Source organism: Daphnia carinata, chromosome 1 (genome assembly GCF_022539665.2).
Source record: "Daphnia carinata strain CSIRO-1 chromosome 1, CSIRO_AGI_Dcar_HiC_V3, whole genome shotgun sequence".
NCBI classification, from domain to species: domain Eukaryota; kingdom Metazoa; phylum Arthropoda; class Branchiopoda; order Diplostraca; family Daphniidae; genus Daphnia; species Daphnia carinata.
The window spans coordinates 629,807-653,670 of record NC_081331.1 but is presented as its reverse complement, the minus strand read 5'-3'; the positions used below and the strand labels follow the sequence as shown (position 1 = coordinate 653,670).

General features: G+C 42.3%; 3 protein-coding genes and 2 non-coding genes across 5 annotated transcripts in view; 1 reads left to right on the top strand and 4 right to left on the bottom strand.

The window, feature by feature from the left end:
- LOC130692276 (uncharacterized) overlaps positions 1–15,824 on the top strand; it is a 70,212-nt gene extending 54,388 nt beyond the window's left edge. The window contains exon 3 of the mRNA XM_057515358.2: positions 15,813–15,824. The gene's annotated coding sequence lies outside the window, so the exon portion shown is untranslated. The remainder of the gene's footprint in view (positions 1–15,812) is intronic.
- Positions 1–23,864, bottom strand: part of LOC130692230 (apolipophorins-like) — a 64,640-nt gene that overhangs the window by 19,891 nt on the left and 20,885 nt on the right.
- On the bottom strand, positions 15,940–16,045 carry LOC130692616 (U6 spliceosomal RNA). Its single transcript, XR_009001479.1, has one exon. It is a non-coding gene; the product is annotated as a U6 spliceosomal RNA (small nuclear RNA).
- On the bottom strand, positions 17,097–17,202 carry LOC130692615 (U6 spliceosomal RNA). The gene has a single exon (XR_009001478.1). It is a non-coding gene; the product is annotated as a U6 spliceosomal RNA (small nuclear RNA).
- On the bottom strand, positions 20,002–22,983 carry LOC130692250 (forkhead box protein A2-like). Its single transcript, XM_057515327.2, has one exon. It carries the CDS (start codon positions 22,692–22,694, stop codon positions 20,727–20,729), a length of 1,968 nt encoding a protein of 655 aa, XP_057371310.1. The 5' UTR covers positions 22,695–22,983; the 3' UTR covers positions 20,002–20,726.

Genomic DNA, 23,864 nt, shown 5'->3' with positions numbered 1-23,864 from the left:
GCATCATACCAGTCGTCGACAATGTTCGCTGGTTTGGTTTCTGTAAGACAGATGGTGCTACGCGGCGTTTACGATTCGAAATCTTGCTTCAGTACATTTCATAAAGTTTACAATAAATGTTTTGCAAAGGACGTCTAGTTCAGAATATCTGAAGACGGGATCGCAATAGAAACAAAGAAAATGTTTAAGAACTACGGTTTCTCGTTACGTATTGCGTCATTGTACCTAACCTTGAAGCATCGTAAATTAGAGCATCGCATGAAAAAACAAACTAATGCAAATGAGTCCGTGAATAAGATCCGATAGATGGTCCATGTTTCTCCAGACGTTCCATTGGCGCCTGTATTTACCTCTGCAAAAATCCCCGCTTTGCGACGTTTCGTTTTGATTTCATGAACTAACGGATGAGTCGATGATGTTCCAGTAGCTATTGCCCGTAACGCGACCCTTCTGCCGTCATCAGGATCGAATGGCTGTACCCAATGGTTCTTTAGACCTTGGTTGTTTCCGTTACTTAGTCTCATTATAAATCAAACTATTTTTTCTCCGTTTAGATTGTATTGCCGGTGCAATAAAAAGGAATGACTTATCCAATTATCAGTTACCACCTTTTTCAGCGAAGCACATGGACTCATTTTACTTGCAAAACAACATGTTTGTAAAGCACATCTATAGAGCATGTCGTTTCCATTTCATCATTTGCAATCCACCTTTTGGCTTTCGTTCAATCGTAAAAAATTTCAAATCTCTTTATTGACTTACTGCTTATCACATTAAGGGGGAAAAGAAAACCTAATTTACCAACGAACCAACGAATTTGAAGATTATGTCGTATTAAAAGAACAACTCTTAAACCCCATTTTCATATCTCTTTATCGTTTCGTGCAATAGTATGATGTGAAATGAATTCTAGAGCACCACATGAGAGCTTTTTTTTTTCATTCATCCTTTTTCAAAATAGTTCTGCAACATGAAAAAGGTGACAAAGGTCAAACAGAAAAAGTAGACTACATTATAACGTAATCAGGGTGTGTGCGTGTTGCAGCTAAACACAACAGCGGTACGTTACGACCAGCGACGCGTTCACTCATTAGCGCACACGAAAACAGTTGTTGTTGTTGTGTGATGCTCGGTCGAATTCGATACTCTTTCCATATGTTCGACTGCCTTATATGTAATGCGGGACATCCACTGAACAGAGTATTAAATAAAAAAAAAAGGGGGGATGTTTGAATGGGCCCGGACATTGCTGGAGTCTGCTGTTTTTGCCTGTACTATTTTGGAAAAACAGAGGTCGCCCAACCGGAAACACATTGAGGATCTATGTGAAGTACAGTGGACTATACTTTTCTCTCTCTGACTATATATATGTGTGTGTTTTGTTGCGCACCCCAGTCGTTATAGCTGGTGGCCGACCACGTGGAAAAACGATATGGGCTATATACTGACGGGGGGTATATGCATGTCCTGATATATCATAAATATAGATGATTAATAACATATATGTGTGTATATGGTTGACTGTCGACGCGTTATTAAAGAGGCAGATATCGGATCTGTTGTTGTTGCTTCCCCCTCGATTTTTTGTGATGGCCAAATTGAAAGGTGTACCAACAAGAAGAAAAGGTGAAAAAGAAAAAGGGGGAGCGATTCAATACAGTGCCGCTCAAAAGGCTCATGAGGTCATCACTGGAACGATATGAGATACGCGTAATAATAACATAACGAATCTTTATAGTACATTGGCTTGTTTTTGCCGTTCTTGGGTCTTTCTCTCTTTCTTTTTCGTATCCTACTTCATTGTGTGCTTTATACCGTCAACAATGCCAAACACGGTAGCAAGTAGCATGACCTGTCCGGTTCTATTAATATTGTACATTACAAATCCATTGACGCACGGATTTTCACCCTTCGGTGCACGGCAATCGGAGTCGAGCCGTCCGGTTCCGTGTAGGGAAGTACGCCCAGTAGCTGTTATTACATTTGAGAATATTGCCCAATCCTAAAAATCGAACAGAGTCTAGTCTACATTAATTAATAAAAATAAATGTGGGCTTTTTGTCGCCCTCGTTACGTTGCGCTCGTGCACATGTCTATTGCATTGGTGTCAAACCATTTCAAATCCCTCATAAAAGCTATTGTATAATCTAGCTTTCGTAAATGCATTTTATGACGCTGGAACGGCATTGACTCAAAAACCTTGAACGCAAAACTAATCCTTCTCGTTCTGCATCACGTTGAAATTATTTGCATAGGCTTGTCACACGATGCGATAAGAGTACAACATTGACACACGAACATGTTGTTTCAACACCCTGTGGAACTGTTGGCGGCTTTTTCTTTTCTTTATAAGGCCATATTATTGCTTTTGTCGGACTCGTTGACAAACGAGAGATTCGTTATCGCTTGAAGCTCTCGCATACGCCGGCCCGAACAAACAGTTTGTGTGTTTGTGTTTCAACGGGCACGACAAATCCCCAACGATTGCCGCGGGATTTAGAACGAATGTGCGCGTACTCGTTTCAACACACCCTCATTGGTGGCATTACATGTGAAAATGTTGCACTAACCTGTTGCACGGTCCGTCTGTGGCGTCACGTCTAAACAAACGTCTTGTGTTTCTTTACATGCCCTAGTAAAACAAGGCTTTTGAGCACACGAGGGTCGGGTTGATGGTCGAGATAGTGCCGACTGTTTGAGAGATAATGAGGAAAACAGTGTTTCTACTGTAGACGCAATATTTCAAAATTCAGCACGTCCTTTTGTTCCTCTGCCTGTTTAAACTATTTGAAATCTCGATGAAACAATTTTCCTTGGATTTCTTGCAATAATGAATCCAGCCATCACGTGGCGTTAGTCGTTGTCCGCGTTCTAAAATTCCGAAGGCATCGATGCAAACAGCAATCGGATCAGAGGAAGTATTGAGTATCGCACAATAACAAGGCTTCTCTCTCTCTCTCTCTTTCTAGCGCAGTATTGTATCTACAGAACGCGCTTTGTTATGCGAATATGATCGGGGTTTCACGAACCGGGGTATCGTGACCGGTACAGCAAACCAGTAAGCACCCCCAAGAAAATGTATTCGCTAGCCAGTAAATTGAAACGATTCGGTTTAGAATCGGGATTGGCGGCGACGCCCCCGATTGCGGTTGACTATCACTTAATAAGGCAAATAAGGCGCCGAACCCCCGCGACTGCTTGCCGGCTCTCCCGTTTCTTCCGTCTTGTAATGACCGCAACGATCTACACAGTCAAAATAGGGATCAACATGACAATAGGCAGCTGACGTGCTGCAATGTGCACGCCTTTTGTGTGTATACTGTGATGTTTTGAGTAAAAAAAAAGCCATACAAGATGGCAAGACGAGATGGCGGAGCACGACGTGACCGGACGGCCTCAAATGTTTGTTCAAGCGTGTGCAATAATATCCCCAAATCCCCGCTCGTCGTTTCCTAAAAGATTGTGACGAATGACTTGGTGTCTTATCCTTCGTTTGAGAAAACAAAAATGTATAATCAGAGTTCCATGCGAGTCCATGTATACCAAAGGTCTTCAAGTGAAATGGCATCGGTATATTCCAACAGCCTTCTAAATCAGCAACATGGCGGGGTCGAAGAACCGGAAGAGACAAACACGTTATTGCACTCCCGTTTTTTTTTTGTTGTGAGTTTGCAATTTGATGCGAATGGAGATGCATATCCCGTTGGTATACACAATTCTCTCGATGTTGTTCTAGGGCACATGATTACAGACGAACATTGGCCAAAAGTCAAGGCAATCATCGCTTTGTTTTTGCTTTTTTGTTTCAAACGTCTATTGTTTAAACGTTTATTTTGAGACAAACACACGAACCGAAACACGATGCGATTCAAATGCAAATATTGTGCAAACCGGCAGGATGTTGAAAAACTGGGTTTGACTGTTGTTCGTACACATGTTTGCTCTTTTGTCAAGTTATTTTTCGCTTTGAAAAACAAGTGATTCTTTCTCTAAAAAAAAAAGAATAAACACATAGCTTTGCCCCTCTCTTTTACTAGGGTTCATTCGTCTTTCAGTTCGATAGGCAACTCATCGTTCTTTCGTTTGTATTCCCGCACCACTTGACTCATACAGAACGCAGCCTCAACGCAATGAAAACGAACGTAGCATAACCTTATTTATCTCGTCTGACGAATGATTGCGGGACACGAGAAGTGTGTCGGCACAACTCTTTTACAAACGCCGTCCATAAATATGTAGGGAGTGGCCGTGAGTTATAAGAAAAACCACGAAACACTAACACGGCCGTCAACCTCTGCTGAATTTTCTATTTAAATAACAGCCTCGTTTGTCATTTGTAGAATGGCGAAAGAAACCAATTTGAATAACTCGAGTGTCGAGAATGTTTTACTATAGCTATTTGCAATGTCTTGACTAATTTATAGTCTTTTTTTGTTGTAATGATTTGGGTTGTTCCGTTCGAACATGATGTTAGCACGCGGCACTGTGTAAGTCCAACGGCCGTAAATAACCCGAACAGTTCGTCATTTGGCTATACATAGCGGGGTCAGACAGTGTTTTTCGAGGCCTTTGCTTTAGTCAGCAATCAACTCATCATGGAAATATGTAAATGTTGAACCGGTGCAGCGAGAGATTTCTTATCGAAACGGACTCCGAGGATGGGCGTCGTGCGGTACATAACAGTCTTTAATCATCTTTTTACTGCTGCTGTTAGTGGGTGTACGTGTGAGGGCGACACCTCCCCCATCCATCACCTAAATCTTCTATTTGCATCCGCCGCGCTTGTTTGTTGGTTATTATTTTTCTATTTTTATTTGGATGTGTTTGTTTCCATTACGAATGTGTAAAAGTTGATCCACTTGCAGTCATCCGTCCAGCAAACGGAAGATGGAAGATGAAGGCTCTTTCCTGTCTTGCTAGGAAGAGGGGGAGATTGACAGTCATTTTTTTCTTTTCGGCTAAAAAACTGGAACATACCAAGCGCGTGATACGCGTTGCCGCTGGAGCGTGTCAGTTTTTCACGCGTGCTGGTTGCTCATCCAATTTATTGCCGTCACCTTATGACGTTCAGTAAAAACCAGTGGTTCTTTCTTGGCTCACGTTTTGTCAGTCGACTCATATCGAATGTTACGTCTAACGCCCTATCATCTGACTAGATTTGGACTAAGAAGGACACTACATCGGGTAGTCTTTAATTCAATTAGCCGATGTAATTTTCTAATGATTGAGTGCCTGAAAGCCTGTATCTATACTATGAAATGTCATCGCACTGTGGGCCTATTAGGACATTTCTGACATGCTCAAGTTTGGGACATTAGCACTAGAATTCAAATGGGGTTCGGTCAAAATTGCTAATCAATCCATCCGTTATATATACGTAGGCACAGTCTCATATTCTCAACGTAAATTGATATAGATTATGTAATACTACGAGGGATGACAAAGGTGGACCATGATTCGTGGAAACAGACAATATAAATGAGAGGATGCAAACGGACGGAAATCTTGCGTGGACTTTCGAATGGAATGTAAACAAGAACACAGGAGGAAAAAAGACTCGATATTGGATCGAAATCCAATCGCCTCCGTCCAAAAAAACAGCGGCATCGGCGCACGATCACGAGTAACACAATCACGTGGATAGTATAGGCTTCTTCCGCACAGTGTACGTGTCCCGGTGTTTATCAATCAACGCGGCTGCATCAGTGCACTCGTTTCTTCTGATCGGCAATGGCTTTAAAGACCAATGCATATATTTATAGGCGCATTTCAAATGAACGCTAGGAAATTCAAATTTCATTGTGGTATTAAAGCTTTTCCTTCATTGGGAGATGAGAGCGTGTGTAGTACAAAACCTCAGCCATTGAGAATTGTATAGCCGCGGTGAAATGTTATCGCAGGATATACGGGCAGACTCATTGGATAGGCAATAGTTTGCGGCCGAACATGGAAGCGCACGCGTGTAAGCTACTGCCACGCCTACACGCGGATGACTCGACCCTAGCGATATGACTCTGTGTCAACCGATGACTCTTCTCGTTTGCACAGACCCGTGAAATTAAACGAAAAAAACATTTTTTTTTTTTTTTTTTTTTTTGAAGACGTCCTACATTTTTTGAGTCCCATTCCGCACGCGGAGGAAGGCGCGTGTCACGCTCGACTGAAACTCGGGACAACCCAGAGTCTGATTCTAGCAAAACACATAGCTGGTAAACGTGTGTGTATAAATATACCGTATATACAGAAAGGAAAAAAAAAAAAAGTGCATCACTACACGCATATGTGTAGTATCATTGTTTATATTTACACTTGCAGACGGATGAGGTGATGTCACGCATGGGTGAGAGTCTAAATTGAGGATTTTTGGGGGGATAGCAAAGTTTGAAAGAGAAAAAAAAAACGAGTTGGACTGTGTTGAGAGGAAGGTTATTTTGGCGGTTGAAACAGAGCGTAGCCATTATACGCCGGAAATGAGTTACGAGGATGACTCCTTTTTTTTTCTTTGCGTTTCTCACTTGTATTTCTTTCAATGTTTTTCTTTTTTCACTTCGTCCTCCTTTTAATGGCTATTTATAGGGGACAAAGTCATTGGACCCGTGTGTGAATGATGATCTAACACGTCCCTTTCTAAAGAATCATCCCAATGCAGTAAAACAATTGTTGCTTGTTTCTACGTGAATTCAATTGGCCCAATGAATAATAAAAGCGCACACACATCAAAAAATAAGTTTTTTTTTTTTCAAACTAATTAGAACTCCAAAGAGATGTGTTGCCAATGGAAACACTATCTTATTCCGCCCATGTACACACATTGCCTTTTGAATGTTTAATTGTGTAACCTTTATATGAGCCTGTTCATTTTCCAGATGAAAGAGGTTGGGTCTCTTTTATCGCTCGGCAGCTGCAATAAAACAGCGCGCGATGAAACTACGAATCAAATAAACAAGAACCCCCGCAGATACGGTACGTCCCCACAACGTTAAACACCATTTTTTTTTTTGTACAACATTGTAACGTGCGGTGCAACACTTCCCTATTTGCGCGTGCATTAAAAAAAAAAAAGAGATGCGCTAGTTGTTAAGGGCAACCACCGAGAGAGAGTGACAATCTCGACAATATATATTACACACGCTGTGAGAGAGTCACGTGCATGTAAACGACCCCTTGATATCCGTGTTTTTTTTTTTTTATTTCAATCGTTATATCGACCGCTGCATATCCTCCCCCTCTCAAAGGGCGTTACGAGCGCAAAGGCAAATCATCCACGGCTCTTTATCAAAAGGCTAAACTCCCCCTCCCCATAAAGGTAGTGTCTCACCCTACGCTGGATTGCTTTTATACATTCGAAAAAAAAAATAGCCGACCCACCGTCGCAAAACGATATGCACACAGAAGAGACAACGTAACCGAGACCCCCCCCCCCCCCAAACAAGGGGATTAGAGTTTTGACAGGATTGGGACGGACGTCTCTATTTAGTTGATGCACGGAAGAAAGCATATATATTTTTTTGTCCTGTTTGTTGTTGTTCACCGTTTCTTTTCGGCTTTATTATGACGGTCGCGGATCTATTGACACACACCTATAACCTAACCTTACTTCATGCAAAGGTCCCTTTTATTTCGTACGGAGGGTGAAAGATACAGATGCTCTATCAGCTTTGAAAAATATACTCTTTATATCTGTCAAACGACGGGGAGTTGGATATTTATAAATCTATTTTATTTTTTACCGTTGGTCGAATGACGAGACGCTTCGCTAAACACTTGGAGAAGGTAACAGGTCACATCTCGTTGGGTTTAAAAAAGAAAAACGTTACGCGCTGAATATTATAACGAAATCTGATGACGAATGTACAGCATGTTGTCTCTACAGATAACGTTAAGTACACGATCTGCGTTGTTAGATTTCGACGGCTTAGAACAAAGAGAGATGTGGCGTCAACAGCCCCCCCCCACCCTAATAACACATTTCCGTGTAAACAAACACGAACAATATTTTTGGTGCCTCTTGTTGTCGTCGTTTTAATACTTGCGTCAATGATAATCAAAGCCCACGTCGTAAAAAACATGGGGCTAATCTCGCGCAAGAGTGACATTGTTCTGATACGGTTTGTTACGTTCAACAGGACGTGAGTTATTTGCTGATTGATCTGGTGTTAATCAGTTGAGGCCCAAATTTTTTTCCAGAAGCTTTTGATTAAGATTGGAAACTTTGAAACGTTGCGTACAAATGAAGAGTCAACAAGCTTAACGGTTAATACTTTAACAACACGTGATAACGTGCATTAAATGTATAGGGGAATCACGCGAACGATTACATTACAAGGAAAACAACTGCCGATTATTCAAGTTAAAGAAAAGAACGAAAACAATGCAACGTATAAAAGATTAAAGCTTTCTAGGCTATTTCAATTCGCCTTTGATCAATTAGAATCTTCGTTCCCTTTTCACGTTGTCTGCAAACTATAGAACTTGGCTGTCTAGCGTTTACAACAATCACAGCCATAAAGCTCTTTTTATGGCTTATTTTCTTCAAGTGTTTTGCTGTTGCATTGTACAATTGTCGTCCTTTTGTTAGACTGCTGACGGCCTCTCGTTCGTAATGACCTACTCTTTCGATTATCCCCTTCTTTCCTTATCTTTTGATCTTTTTTGCTATTCTCTTTTTTGGCTACTGATGAAACTTTGAAAACAATATCCAACACAACTCAAAAGATTTTTGTTTTTTTGCAAAAACTGTGTGGGAACAGAATTTTATCCTTGGCGAATCGCGAATGGTCAAAATATCAGAGGTTGAAAGGAGAGATGTTTTTGTTTTGATGGCTCTATTTTTTTGTTTGTATGCCTTTAACATGTACACACACAGACGATAGGCATCCAAATATTTAGCGGCGAGTTCTCTTTTTGTCGGCTTGTGCCGATTTTCTCCTCCAATGAACTTGAATTTCTTTATAGCGCTAGTAAAAGACAGCCAATACAGCGGTGGTCTCTACACAGCAAACCCCCACTCACTGGGAGAAAGGGAACCGCCCACGTCATCTTTGTATCCCAACAGATTCACCTCCAGTATATATACAGAAGAAGGATCTTTATTTAGTCATTACAACCCGCATGAATAATAGGCCCCAGTACTAATATACTCAGTATCGCTCGACTGGAAGCTAAATGTTACAAATCTACGTATACACATTTTGAATCGATTCTATATATGCGCGCCCTCTTTTATTTGTATCCCCCATTGTGAATGAGACCCACCGCTGCGGCCATGATCTGGGGTAGTTTGCGAAAGAACTCCTTTCTCCTTTTTTTTTGTTTCTTTGAGAGTTTCGCTGCTGGATATATAACCAGAAATGTGTTGCTTCAAGTCTTTTCTAAATCCCCACCCGCCTTGTCAATTGCCGCCGTTTTGCTGTGGGACATTTCATAAGAAAAAGATTTTCCTTTTCTATATACTTTTTTTTTTTTCTTTATGTTGTTGTTCGCTTTAGAGGCACAGCATATAGACAATATTCGTATACAAAAAAAAAAAAAAAAACTGATTGTATAGACCTCTTCATGGTTGCCGCTTGAGTGAACGGCCTCCATGAAAGCTCGCACAATGTTTTGGCTTCTGGAGTAGGTCTCGTCTTTTCATCCGGAAGGAGAAAAAAAGGGTGTGCTATTTAAGTATGTATACTGGAACATGTATAAGGGTGGTCTGTCTTTCATTTTTAAAATACCCCCTCACTTGATATTTAATTTATGTACGTGTAGTTCTCCCCCCCCCGTCGAATCCAATGCATCGTGTGATATGGTTTTGATCAATTGCAACCCATTGTTGAAATGAAAGCGATCGGCAACGAATTAAACTACAATTAAAAGTAAAATCAATAAAAGAAACGTTGTGCAACTATTTCGTTCATTTTTCAGTCCAGTTTTAAACCTCCCACGCAGAACTGAATCAGCGTCATAAAGACGGTTGCTTTGCTTTGACGTGGGAATAAGATATTGCTTTTGTTGGGCGGAAGAAAAAAAAAAAAGACGGAAACAACGGACTGCGATAGCTAATGAAGGAGAAAATCCTTGGCTATGGGTGTGCAATTGTCTTTCTTCTCGGGTAGGGGATGTTTGCCTGTTTGTACACAAAACACGGGGCGATGAGCACGAAGAATATATATAGGTAGCCCCCAAAACTAATATAGTCTACAAACAGATGCGGATGCAAGTATAAAAAAATAATAATAAAAGAAATCCAAGGGACAGCTTCCTTGTTTTCGACTTTTGGCCGATAAGCTCCTCCTCATCTTGATGGAAGAAAACTACCGCACACGCGGTTCGAAAACAATTATTTAGCCTTCTCAAATAAGGCTCTTAATAGTTGTTTAGTTCGAGATTACTCGCGATAGATAACACGCGCTTTTCCGAGTTCCGTGTGAACGAAACGCAGCTTCCCCTCAAAAGAATGTCGACGATGCGCATTGTGGCTAATGGTGGGTCCTATTTGACACAACATTCTTCTCAATTTTCTCAATGTTTTATACTTTCCCAGGGTGGCTTTAAAAGATGTTTTGCTTGTTGAAACGTTAACTACTCGCCCATCAACCGAGAAACATACCGAGAGGGCCTCTGTCACCATCATCGAAGCTCGTCATTTGGGTCCGGCTCTTGTGGTATGCTGATCCTCTTTTTGCTGTAGGAGGTCGTTATACCTTCTGATTTACACGAATGCATTTCCATCCGCGGCCTAAGTTGTAAAAATCGCGTTTGACTTTGAGCTTGATGAGCAAACGTGTAAAAGCACAAAGGGCCATTTCTATTTGGTAGGTAGGCGACAGCTGTCGTTTATCGTTCCAGCCATATTTCCATAAGCTTTGGTATAATTCTTATAGGCCTTGCACGTTGATCTCTAACAGCCGGACGGACAAATTTCGTGTTGAAACTGGCACGACTTATGCCCACACAACTTACACGTAGACATCGTATTGCAACAACAGTTGATTAGTATGATACAAATTTCCCAACTTGAACGGCTCGTCGCTTGGCATCAACTAGACAAGTGAACAGACTCTTTTACCAGTGGCAATTCCTTTTACCTAGCGTGTACCAGCAAATAGACTGTTCATTGTCAAACTTTGCTTTAATTAGTGGACCCCCCCGGTATAACAAAAACGGCCTGCGATTGCGACATTTCCAAATCAACGCCCCCTGACAACTCGAATCAAAGTTAACATTGACTTTTGAAATACGTCATGTGCACTGCCTCTGAAACCGGAGGCCCAGCATATACACGTTAGTGAACTTGTAACGTGAACTTTAAACTTAAACGGACGAACCGAGGGCGAAGTGAAACAACTTCCTCGTACTCGACGGACCCGTTCTCGAGATGGCTGGCCGTTTCTTTCTTGAAAGTGGCAGCCGAATTTCCTCCGTTTTTGATACGGATTATGCAGCCCCCGTGACGATGGAAATCAGATCCATCAGCAGCCGATTTGCCTGCCTTGTGGGGCTCTGCCAACCGACTGCTGACGGACAACAGTCTCTTTCTAGCCCCACTGCGTGTGTGTACTTACTGATAATATGGAATGAAAAGAAAGACATTTTTTCCTTGTTCATTTTTTTTTTTTTTTTTGTGGGAGCCCCAGCTGTGCGATCGACGAACGGGAGTGACGACAGAGTCCGTGTCGAAAGGCGCGCGTCGGGAGCTGTTGGATTTCTCCAGAAAAGGAATACAACAACAACAACATCACGAAAAACATGGGCAATAGATCCGTTTTGAATGGGTCCTCCTTAAAAAGAGGAGAAAACGTTGGAAGGGGGGGGGGGGGGGGATTGAACAACAAATCAGGCCAGCTTTGTTTGACACTCACACCCAAGCAACCAAACGACCGAAGACACACAGAGACGAGGGGCTTTTGCGGTAGATTGACGGACGGCTTACAGCTTGAGAAACAGTCAACTCAAGTGGCCAAACCTGAAAAATGTCTCACCCCCTTGTTCAAAATCAACAATCTTTACACAGAGAGCGATTCTCGTGTTTTCGTTACGAGCTGTGTGTTTTCACGAGGCTACTTGGCAGAGCAGCACGTGATAGGATCGTCTCGGGAGTCTTAATTCTATGGGATTTATCCCGTCGACTTCCTATGCTGTTAGCAACTATAGAAAACAGTGGTGTAAAAACAACGCGTTAAGACCGGCCAACTCTAATCCTCGTCGAGTAGTTGTTGTGTCTCTTTTGCCACTCGTTTTTTTTTGTTTTGTTTTTAGAAAGACACTTTGGTTAAAGAAGCTAATAATAAAAGAAAACTGGTGACGTCATAGTTAAGTTTCACGTTCGGTCACATTCCTCCGATGTAAATTCTAAGCAAAACCCGGTCGTTTGGACGCGAATTCAAACCATGGGTCAAACAGTTCAACTAAACTATTCATCGAACTCTCGTTTCCATGCAATTGGGTCGTACCTGACAATGTCCATTAGCTAAAGATATTTTGAAAGAATGAAATTTGTAAACAATTTCTAAGAAATTGATCCATTGTGTGTGAAATAGCAAAAAATGGGCCTCCCCCCGATGTCGACTTGGATATCCGTCCAGGAAACGATTGGGGTGTGTAGCTTCCTAGTAAGAGAGGTGTGTATGGATAGGGGGAGGTTATACGTACAGCATCCCCGTTTGTGTACGTGTGTGTGTGTTCCTATATGTACAAAGAAAAACAACCGTTTCGGTTATTATCCAACAGACGAGGCCCAGCCAGCGGGAAAAAGGAGAGTGACGATAACCATCTGACAAAAGAAGATGCTTCTCTTTATTTTCATCGTTTTGGGTGGTCCATTGCTCTTCTGTTTTTGTTTTTAACTGGCGTACATACCAGTTACGTCATTCCAAAATTCCAATCGCTTCAATTCGTCTGTTTCAGGTGCAATCATGTAATAAATCTCGAATACAATAGACTCCCACGTACACATTCCAGCATTTGTTTTCTTATAGAACAAAATGTTAAATGATTTGCATTTGTGGACAAATGAAACACAGCCTATACACTTGATGCGAAAGAAAATGTGCATGGCGGATGATGGAAATAAGAATCCCCCCCTCCGTCGGTGTGCTGTTTCCCTGACGCCATTACACACAAACGCTTTTGCATAGGAAAACATGATGGGCTCTGTACAAGAGGGAATATTTTTTAACAAGTAAAAAAAAAAAAAACTCACAAGAAAAATTTGGTGCCAAGCCGTCTGGTTCGACCATGAGAGGGGGAAATGATGATGAGGCTTACAAGACGACAAGAGGTCTAGCGAGTCGGCGATGCCAAAAAGAAAAAGTCAAGAGTGTGAAACAGACCAACACAGCTGTTGGGATCCCGGGGACCACCCCCATCTTGGACTTTTTGTTTTTTCTTTCAGTTTTGGCCATCCGAAACCCGTCTTACTGTCATCCTCAACTCTTTTCCTGTTTTTTTTTTTTTTTTTTGTTTCCTTCGTCGATACATAACAAGGAAAATGCAATTAACTTTGTTACGTAAACCTCGTGATTGTCCCAATTTATATAAACTCAAATTACGATTTGTCGGAAGTGAATGTGTTGGAACGTTTTTTTTTTTTGATGGAGAAACATTTGCTTCCTTGTTTGTTATTCTACTCCGGAAGAATACGAGCGGCCCTACATTTGGGGAAGTCCCCACCGTTTCGAATGATGGAGAGAGGGGGAGACGAGTCAGACAGCTTGGCGACTTCCTGTGGAAAAAGAGTACACTAAATCAACCCGACGAACGTCGAAGAAATGATCAAAACGAAAAGAGAAGGGGGTCGGCGGCTGTTTGTCAGTCAAAGAAACTGGTCCGGGGGGGGGGTTGCAGTTTGTTATCACATGTGTTTTACACATAGCACAAAAATATAATGCAAGTTTCAATTGTTGGTCCCTGCCGCTAACATTTGCATACATCACGCGAATGAATAGCGTGATCAGCACGGACCTCTTTCAGTTATGCTTGTCTCTTTGTGTGTGTCTACAGTTAGATGTATATAAATAAAAAGGAGGAACAGAGTGTACGCACATGCAACGAGAACACCGAGACGTTTGTTCGCTTGATGATCTGAGCAGCTGTACACATTGGAAGCTCACCAAGAGCAACAAAGATATATACATCACGACGAAAAAAAAAAAAAAAAAAAATGAACTGAGCACAAGAAGCTTCTCTCTTTTCTTTTTACAAGTTGAACGTCATCGTTTACATCCCTTATAACCATAAACGATCCACGTGTGGTCTTCCAGAGCCTTTTGTTTTCCTATGCCGCATATATATTTATTTGTACTTATCAGAATGAGGCCTTTCTCTTCTGAGAGTATGTTTTAAAGCTGATGTGTTTCTTTTATATTTATCCGGCCACCCTCAATTTTGTTCGTTGTTCTTCTTCACAACAACAAGATTCGAACCAAAACAAAAGCGAGATCCATTTTCTTCCTTGCGGCCGTGTTGCTGGCCCGTTATACAACAAAACCACGAGACGGGAAACAGAACTGTCAGCTACATAACCCTTGCATCCTCTTGATTTTTTTTTTTTTAATCCTTTTTCTTTCGTTGATTGGCAGGTTCCAGGTGTGACGTCGCGCTGACATACATAAACCCCCTTTCTTTAAAAATTTCATTCCCGCAAGGATTTATGCAAATAATAAAAATGTTACAGTTTGACAAGTGAATGAACGACATGATTTTTTACCGTGTCCGGAATCCCGGACATCCGGATGCAAAAATTGCCCTCTTGTGCTATACACGCCCCAGTCTATTTCGCTCCCTGATTTATTACCTCAAACGTCTATTTTCTCCTTAAAAGTTATACCCAGTCGTAGATGCCAACGGGGTCCCTCAACAGGATAAACCTGAACGTCTTGTCATTTATCCTTTGGAGAGACACACACACAAGAAAGAGAGGGGGAGCTTAAGAGGAGTCTTGGGAACAAGAAACAACAAGCGAAAAAAAAAACTGGGCCTTTACAGATCTTTTTTCTTAGTCCTTCAACTTTTACAAATGTGAAAGAAAAATACTGGAACGAAAAAAAGGTGGAGTCGTTGGAGAGGGGTCTGCATGGAACCTACACACAGCCGGAGAATGAGAGCAACAGAGAAAAAAAAACAACATATCCATGTCGTCCTCATCAAGTTTTGTGCTGCCCTCCTTTATGCAGCGTTCGTTTGTGTGTGTATACACCATCACGCCGCGCATTGCTGCCCTGCAACAGAAGCTAAAGTAAACTCCTTTAACTGTTAAAAAAAGGGGACCTCCGTAACGAGCTTTCCGTGATTCGTATGAGGGCCATTTGAAACTTGGGAATCGGGAACACCTCCCCCATTTTTTTCATGTCTTCCTCCCCTTGCATTCTGGACTCCTACACCTAACAGTGGCGGGGGTTGCTCTATTACTGTTCTACATATCGATAGTTTAGGCCTTGAACAACTTTCAGATCTTCGAATGTTCGTTTTTGCTTTTCGTCCAAGATGACTCTCACATGTCAAAATGTCCGGTGGTGTCAAAACCCATGTTGCACCCGGGGTGTGACCCTTCAAACAGAGAAGGAGGAGGAAGGTCCCTTACATACTAGGGCACGGAAAGCGGAGTTGGAAGGGTCAACCAGTCGTTTTAGGGCGACGAACCACACCCTGAAAAAAGAAAACATCGAGGAGAACTGGAAAGGACATTTGTATTTCAATTTATCATGCACGCTTTGAAGCACTTTTCGACGTTAATGAATTATTTTGCAATTGATTGAAATTTTCAGTTTTCTAAGATGAGCTTTTCATTTTTCTCTAGTTATTCTGTAAACGTCTGCGAAACGTTTAAGTCGAGAAAGAATTAAAGTTCTAGTGAGCTACGTATACCATTCGTTGTTCTTCCATCACGGGAACGTACGTCTTAGTTTTTCATATAGTCGAATAATGCAATACAATTAACGGGAACCAAATACGGCAAAAAATGTGGAACGCTTCACGATTTTGCGTGTCATCCTTGCGCAGGGGCCATGCTAATCTTCTCTGTATCGTTCCAATTTTAGTATATGTATTCCGTATGGAATACACTGTAGTGATGTGCAACCAGCCTATTTATACCCAAAAATTTTTCAAATAATAAAGATGATGTTTTGTAACGTATATTCTTCGTCAGTATTTACAAAGCAACTGCTCAATTGCATCGAAAATTATATCATTGTGTAGCATATCAGCAGAAGTTTAAAGTTCATTTTCTAAATTATGATAATTATGACTAGTCTTGTCGCGAACGCCTTTAACAACTTATTTTTGAATAACTTTTAACACAAGTTGCGCGGCGCCACCCTGTCTCGGACAGGCTTGTCTATACCACACGCGGTGCGCTAGGCGGGTATAGCCCTATATATGTACAACTGGGCAGATAGGGCAAAGGGACTCGTATCGGTCGTTGACGCAGCAATCATTGAACACATCATACTAATAAAATAAAGCAATATACAAAAGTATTGCGCAAGCGTCGGACTGCAATCAGGGACCCAAAAAATTCGAATCCATTCCCCAAAACTTGAAAGTAATTTAATTGCTAGATCACTAATCGCGAAATTTGAAGATCGGTAATTGTCTTCGAATGTAAACCTTATCTTGCGGCAATAACCAATTATAATAACGATTATTATCGAATTGATTCAAACTGTAACACGAAGCGGATATTAGATTTTTTCTTACACAATACTTGTCTCGATAATTTGTTTCCTTCATTTATTTTTTCCCCGACGTTACGTGTAACCATTATCATACGATCTCATCCGGCGGAGACAAAAAAAAAATTAAATTGCATATGTAATAATCATATAACCCGATGAAAAGAAAGAAACACAATAAAGCACCGGGGAGAGGCAGACGTGTCGAGAATTGATTGAAATTGTGTGAGAACAATTGATTGAAATTTTAAGTTTTCTAAGATGAGCTTTTCATTTTTCTCTAGTTATTCTGAAAACGTCTGTGAAACGTTTAAGTCGAGAAAGAATTAAAGTTCTAGCTACGTATACCATTCGTTGTTCTTCCATCACGGGAACGTACGTCTTAGTTTTTCATATAGTCGAATAATGCAATACAATTAACGGATGAAAAATACGGCAAAAAATGTGGAACGCTTCACGATTTTGCGTGTCATCCTTGCGCAGGGGCCATGCTAATCTTCTCTGTATCGTTCCAATTTTAGTATATGTATTCCGTATGGAATACACTGTAGTGATGTGCAACCAGCCTATTTATACCCAAAAATTTTTCAAATAATAAAGATGACGTTTTGTAACGTATATTCTTCGTCAGTATCGACAAAGTAACTGTTCAATTGCATTGAAAATTATATCACTGTGTAGCATATCAGCAGAAGTTTAAAGTTCATTTTCTAAATTATGATAATTGTGACTAATCTTGTCGCGAACGCCTTTAACAACTTATTTTTGAATAACTTTTAGCGCAAGTCGCGCGGCGCCACCCTGTCTCGTACAGGCTTGTCTATACCACACGCGGTGCGCTAGACGGGTATAGCCCTATATATGTACAACTGGGCAGATAGGGCAAAGGGACTCGTATCGGTCGTTGACGCAGCAATCATTGAACACATCATACTAATAAAATAAAGCAATATACAAAAGTATTGCGCAAGCGTCGGACTGCAACCAGGGAACCAAACAATTCGAATCCATTCCCCAAAACTTGAAAGTAATTTAATTGCTAGATCACTAATCGCGAAATTTGAAGATCGGTAATTTTCTTGGAATGTAAAGGTTATCTTGCGGCAATAACCAATTATAATAATGATTATTATCGAATTGATTCAAACTGTAACACGAAGCGGATATAAGATTTTTTCTTACACAATACTTGTCTCGATAATTTGTTTCCTTCATTTATTTTTTCCCCGACGTTACGTGTAACCATTATCATACGATCTCATCCGGCGGAGACAAAAAAAAAAAAATTAAATTGCATATGTAATAATCATATAACCTGATGAAAAGAAAGAAACACAATAAAGCACCGGGGAGAGACAGACGTGTCGAGGACTCGGGCGCTAAACTATGCAAACAAACGAGTCAATTTTCTCTTTTGGCTTCCATCGTATTCTTTTACAGAAGAGCTCTCATGTTATAGCGCAGGCCAACACATTGAAACGCCGAGTATTTAGCACGAAACAATAACACGGCAATGTACCACGTATATCCAGGGGCTCTGATGGATGTCTGTGTTGGGCTAATGAAATAATAGCCATGGAAACGAGACGCGATGGAATATGCGTCTCATCAAGCGGAAGAATGTCAGCCTAGTTGGCGCTTTTTTGTTTGTATATTTTTTCTTTTAAAGAATATAGAAATCAAACAAAAACAAATCAAAATAAACCAACACAATAGAAAAAAAAAAAAACTATCGAACTTTAGTGCAGACAGCACGGCAGCAGCAGATGCTGTCCGAACGTTTGTTCTTCGGGGTGCCATCCAGCGCATCAATACAACTCGTGTGTATGTGTCTAATGTTGTTGCTATACTGCTGTTGTCCAAACGACTGTCGGGGACGGGAAAGAATGAAAAAACAAAAATGAACAGAGTCCGGGATTGTGAGTTCCAAAGACGTTGCTCTGTGTGTGTGTGTTGAACAAAACGATAACATTGAACATTTAAACACGAAAGGATCTCGGAGGGGGAGGAAAAAAGAAAGAACAACAAGGACGAAGGCCAAAGAGTCACAGCACAAGACGGTTGGTTGTTGTTGGAGTAGTGACGGTTTTCAGAGTCTTTTTGGGTTTTGCTTTTCGGTGACACGAAACAAAACGGGAGGCTGAATAAAGGGCTTTGAAAACCATCAAGTGATACGCAGCGCTACCCACTCGGCGGCTAACGTTCGACCCGTTTTGCTGGTCCATTGCGTCGGCAATGTTTTGTTTTTTTTTCCTCGGCTATACGCGATGTGACGACGAGGACGCTTTTTGTGTCAACAAACTTCTCACTCCAGACTTGGAATCCGCACAGACATTCAACAAGCCGAAAAAGAAGATGATTTTTGGACAAAGTTTTGGAAACCTTCCCTCTTGCGCGGCTTTGCCTCATCAACGACAAACGGGCCGGCCTGATGTTTCTTTGGCTTTGCATCCGTTTTCTCTCTTAATGTACATACTTGTTTTTTTTTTTTTTGGTGTATGTAATCAGTTGGTTCAGCAGTTTCATTTTTTTTTTTTTGAAACTCCCAACGTAAAGAAAACAAAAGAGACGCGACGAGAGGCGGCCATTCATCAATTCATCTCATCTTTCTCTACGTAGACATCAATGCTCCGGCCTTTATTTTTTGATGTTTCCATTTCCCACCATCAGCCCCCCCCCCCTTCCTCGCTACTTCGGCGTGATGATGACAAGCTTTTGTTTTTTTGAGTTTTCTGCTATTCCCCATTTGGAAATAGCTAAACGAATAACTAACGTGTGCTTTAACGGCTGTGTGTTGATGATCCATTCATCACTCGCGCGAGTTTTTGAACCCCCCCCCAACAAAAAAATGTCGGCAGCTTCCCAGATGCGCCGAAAAAGAGATGATGGCTGTGTCTGATTGGAGCAATAAACATAAATCAACTAGCGCAGGCTAACGCCAACCGCATCATTCGATATATCTATTTTTGACAGTCAAAACGATGATGAAGTCTATATATGCTTGTCTTCTAATATTTCACGCGTCCTGTATATACAATTGTTATGGTGAACTCTTGTTGACTTTCGAAATGAATCAACACAATTTGTGTAACTTTTTCCTTGTAATTATATCTATGGAGGACCTTCGCGTTATGGGCCGAATAACATCCAGTCCGCCGGATCGAATTCACACTACGCACATTATTAGAAAACATTGTGTATACACAATGTATAGCGTAGCCTATATGCGAGCCTATCAAAGTCTGATTCGAATTTGAGCCGTTCCATTCAACAATATCTAAGTTTGCCTTCTCTTGTGACGCAGAAGAAACAATGAGGCTGCATCGACATCAATCAGACAGTGTCAGAGAGATTTGTATATTGTTAAAACAGCCACGGGCAGGCAGCACATCGACATTGACAGCAACATGTGTACAGAGAATGAAAAAAATCATATGTTTCAGGACAACAATATTTAGCAAAAGGATAAATGGGGCGGGGATGAAAACATCATTGTACATGGATTTGTTATGATGGAGCACACGATACCCGACCGTACCGCGCGACATAAATTATGTATAATATTTATAGATTTCGTAGTGGATATTTTTTAAGTTTTATTATTTATACACGGGAATAAATTGAAAACATTGGCATTTCAGTTATACGGCCTAGACACACGATATTTGTTCTCTCTCTCTCTAAAGCAAATATTTAAAACTGTTACTTTATTTCTTAGGTTTCTAGAAAACATGTTCTTGAATTTTGAGATCAAACATATAATTTTTTTTTTTTCCTTTTCAAATAGCTATCCTTCCTGAACTAAACTGGTTCGTCGTTTCATCTAACAATTTTGTACGTACTGTAAACATATGTACACTATTTACATATTTCTCTTATTCTTGATTGGAAAAGTAAAATGAAGTTCACACTAATTGTTAGTGCAGGTTATGTAGAGAGCAAAGACTAAACAGCGAAAGAAACCCCACCTAAAATTGAACGACGTGTACAACAAAACGTTCGTGCACAAAGGGGAACCAAACATAAAACGTAGCAAATGAGCACATAACAAACGCGTTTTCATTTCGTTCACCTGGCCCAGGTAACGGGCGCTAAACTATTAGCGAACCGTGAGAGGCCCTGAACGCCCGTCACCATGGCCAAGCGTCGCAATTTGTCCAGGTCACCACTCGATAGGTTCGATAAGTTGAATTCAGTTTCAACGATGGACGGTAGGCCTCCTGCATTTGCCGATCCGCCCGTTGGCGATGTTGTTTTAAGCTCACCGTCGACGAGGACATCGACCGCTTCGTTCTTATTGCTTCCGATGATGCTGTCGATGCTGAAGGTGGTCTTGTTAGCGCTACCTTTACGGCCGGTTGGGATTGATGAACAACCAGGTGAAGTGGGTGTAGTTGGACTGCATGGAATTCCGGATGATTCGGGAGAAAATTGTGGAACAATTGGACCTTTACTGCACCGATTGACGGAAGGCGATCGTTGAATTCCGGTTGATGTGTTGCTGCTACTACCAGCTGGAACAGCGATCGGCTTGACGATGTTATTAGCCGACTGGAATGGATTGCCCATTTGCATCTCTGATCCGCTGGAAGAATTGGGATGGAAGCCACTCATATTGTGCGGATGGTGTTGTTGCGGAGGCAGCGAGAAGTTCGCTGGAACACCCAAACTGGTCATTCCGCTCAGATTGAACGGAGGTAAGAAACTGCCCGGCCCGCTACCTTGTCCGTTTGATGACGTTGACTGGGCTGACGGCATCCGATCTTGCGGGGTTGCTAAAGGTGTCGGCGGGAAAGCAGCCGCAGCGGCCGCCATTGCCGCGTGATGCGGATGATGATGACCGGCCAGCAGAGCCTGATGAGTGTAAGGATCAGTGACGGCCATATGATGAAGGAAAGCGGCCGTAGCAGCTGCGGGATCGCGGAAGAAATCCGACTGTTGCCTCTTGTAGCGCTTGCGCCTACGCAGGAAAGAGCCGTTGTCGAACATGTCTTCGGCCATCGGGTCCAGCGTCCAGTAGTTGCCTTTTCCCGGATTGCCCGGCTCCCGGGGAATCTTGACGAAGCAATCGTTGAGGCTGAGATTGTGACGGATCGAGTTCTGCCATGCGGGGAATCGATCGCGGTAATAAGGGAATCGATTCATGATGAATTCGCAAATGCCGCTGAGTGTCAATTTCTTGTGCGGAGACGACAAGATGGCCATGGTAATTAGGGCGATGTACGAATAAGGCGGCTTGACTAGGCCGCTCTTCTTCGACTTACCGCCGCCACTGACGGCGGGTCCACCGGCCTCACCGTCGCTCGAACCCGAACTCCGGTTGTGGCTTTTGCTGTGACTCTTTCCGTCCTTGTGGTCTTTGCCGGACCTGTCGTGATGATGACGACTGGACGATTTGCTGTGCGACGCTTTGCCGCCGTGACCGGCCATCGTGTCTGACGATGCGGCAGCGTGCGGATGAGAGGCCGACATTTGTTGCTGTTGGTTCATCGTGGCCGCGTTGGCCATGGCGGCTTGCATGAACCATTCGGCCTGGGCCGCCGCTGCGGCCGTCATGGCCGGATTCATCAAGCCACCGGCGACGCTTCCGCCGGCCCCGAAAAAGGCCGCCGCCTGGCCTAGGAACGGACTGTGCGGATCGAAGGCGAAAGGGAAATGATGATGGCCGTTGAGAGGTGCGTCGTCCATCTCTTCGCCACCATCGTCCGAGTCGTCCGAGTCGACGTTGATTTCGCACACGTCTTGATTGTTTTCTTCTGTCCCGCTGTCCCCTTCATCGCTGGCCGGATACGAAGCTGACGGATGAATGGCCGCTCCTCGAAGATCGAGCGGGATCGTCGATGAATGACCGGCCGCAAACGAACCGTGATGCACAGTCGGAGTGGCAAGCGATGATGGCCGAGTGGCAGACATGGTCGAATTGACGTGTCCGTTCATAGCGACAGATAGCGAAACGTCGTTGATCTGCTGTTGATGAGAAGCGAGTGAATTGCCCGTACGATGGGGCCCAAGATCATCGTTCATCACTTGGCACATTGATCGCACACCAAACGCCCTTTTTCTTGTTCGTTGTCTAAACAATCAAAATATTTTTTGGTTTCTGAGGTGACACTGTAAACACGACCAGAGAGATAATGTCGAATTGTTGATTGAACACGCAGCGAAAACTCGCGGGGGACACTGAGAAACACACGCACAAAATAAAACTGACAGGTCTTGTACACGATACAGCCGTTGGGTATTTTATATTTTTTAAGAAAAAGAAAGAGAGAGAGAGAGAGAGAGGAGCTCTTCAGCTGCGTGGAGAGCCCAGCCGGATAATGCCTGCCTATTAACGAGCGCAGAGCGTTTTTGATTGCTCGGTTTGTTAGTAGAGTTTGCTGCTACGCTTCCTGCCAAAAAAGCATACACACCCACCCCACCCCACTGGTTTTTTTTTGTGTGTGTGTGTGTGTGTATACTAACTGTACATATATTTGTGTGTATACGTGGTTTACAGCTCTCGGCTGTCCCTCCATGGGGTGGGCTGCTGGGAGGAGCGGTTTGTCGATCCAATGGTAAAAGGCAGCGCCGCTGCAAATCAAACGGCCATTGGTTGTCGTAAGGTGGGAGAGGGGCGTAGCCTCGTCAATAAAGGAGCAAGAGGGGAAAAAAAAAGAGGAAGCTTCCGGCAGAGGCGCACCGTGCAGAACTGCCGGGATCCCAATTTTACATGTACAGTTGCAAAAACGATGATTTTGCATTGCTCGATATGCAAGTTCAAATATGTTGAAGGACAAGGTTATCGCTATTTCAACATTCTCTATATCCCATAGTTAATCATCGTCAAATAATATAATAAAACACAATAAAATGTTTCACTGTTAAACCACAAACAGTCGGTGGTTAGCAGAAACATTAACCCAAAAATAAACGATGCGCAACGAGAATTGCGTCCTGATATTTCTGACGATGTGAGTTCAACTGTTGGTCAATCGCAAACGTCACGTATTTTCCTCGAGACGTGTTAGTTTTCACACAAAAGAAGATAAACAAAAGTATGAGCTATAAACCGAGAAGAATTTACACAAAGGTAAAGATGAAAAGATAAAACAAAAAATTGTATTATACCTCCCCGTACGAGCTTTTTCTCTGTGGCCTAAGATAACAGACGTGCGCTTACGTATAGTTTATGAATGACGCAATACCGGCCCGAAGAATGGGCCG

What these genes read in the sequence shown, in the direction of transcription:
- LOC130692250 (XM_057515327.2), bottom strand. Translation starts at nt 22,694, where the DNA reads ATGTGCCAAGTGATGAACGATGATCTTGGGCCCCATCGTACGGGCAAT.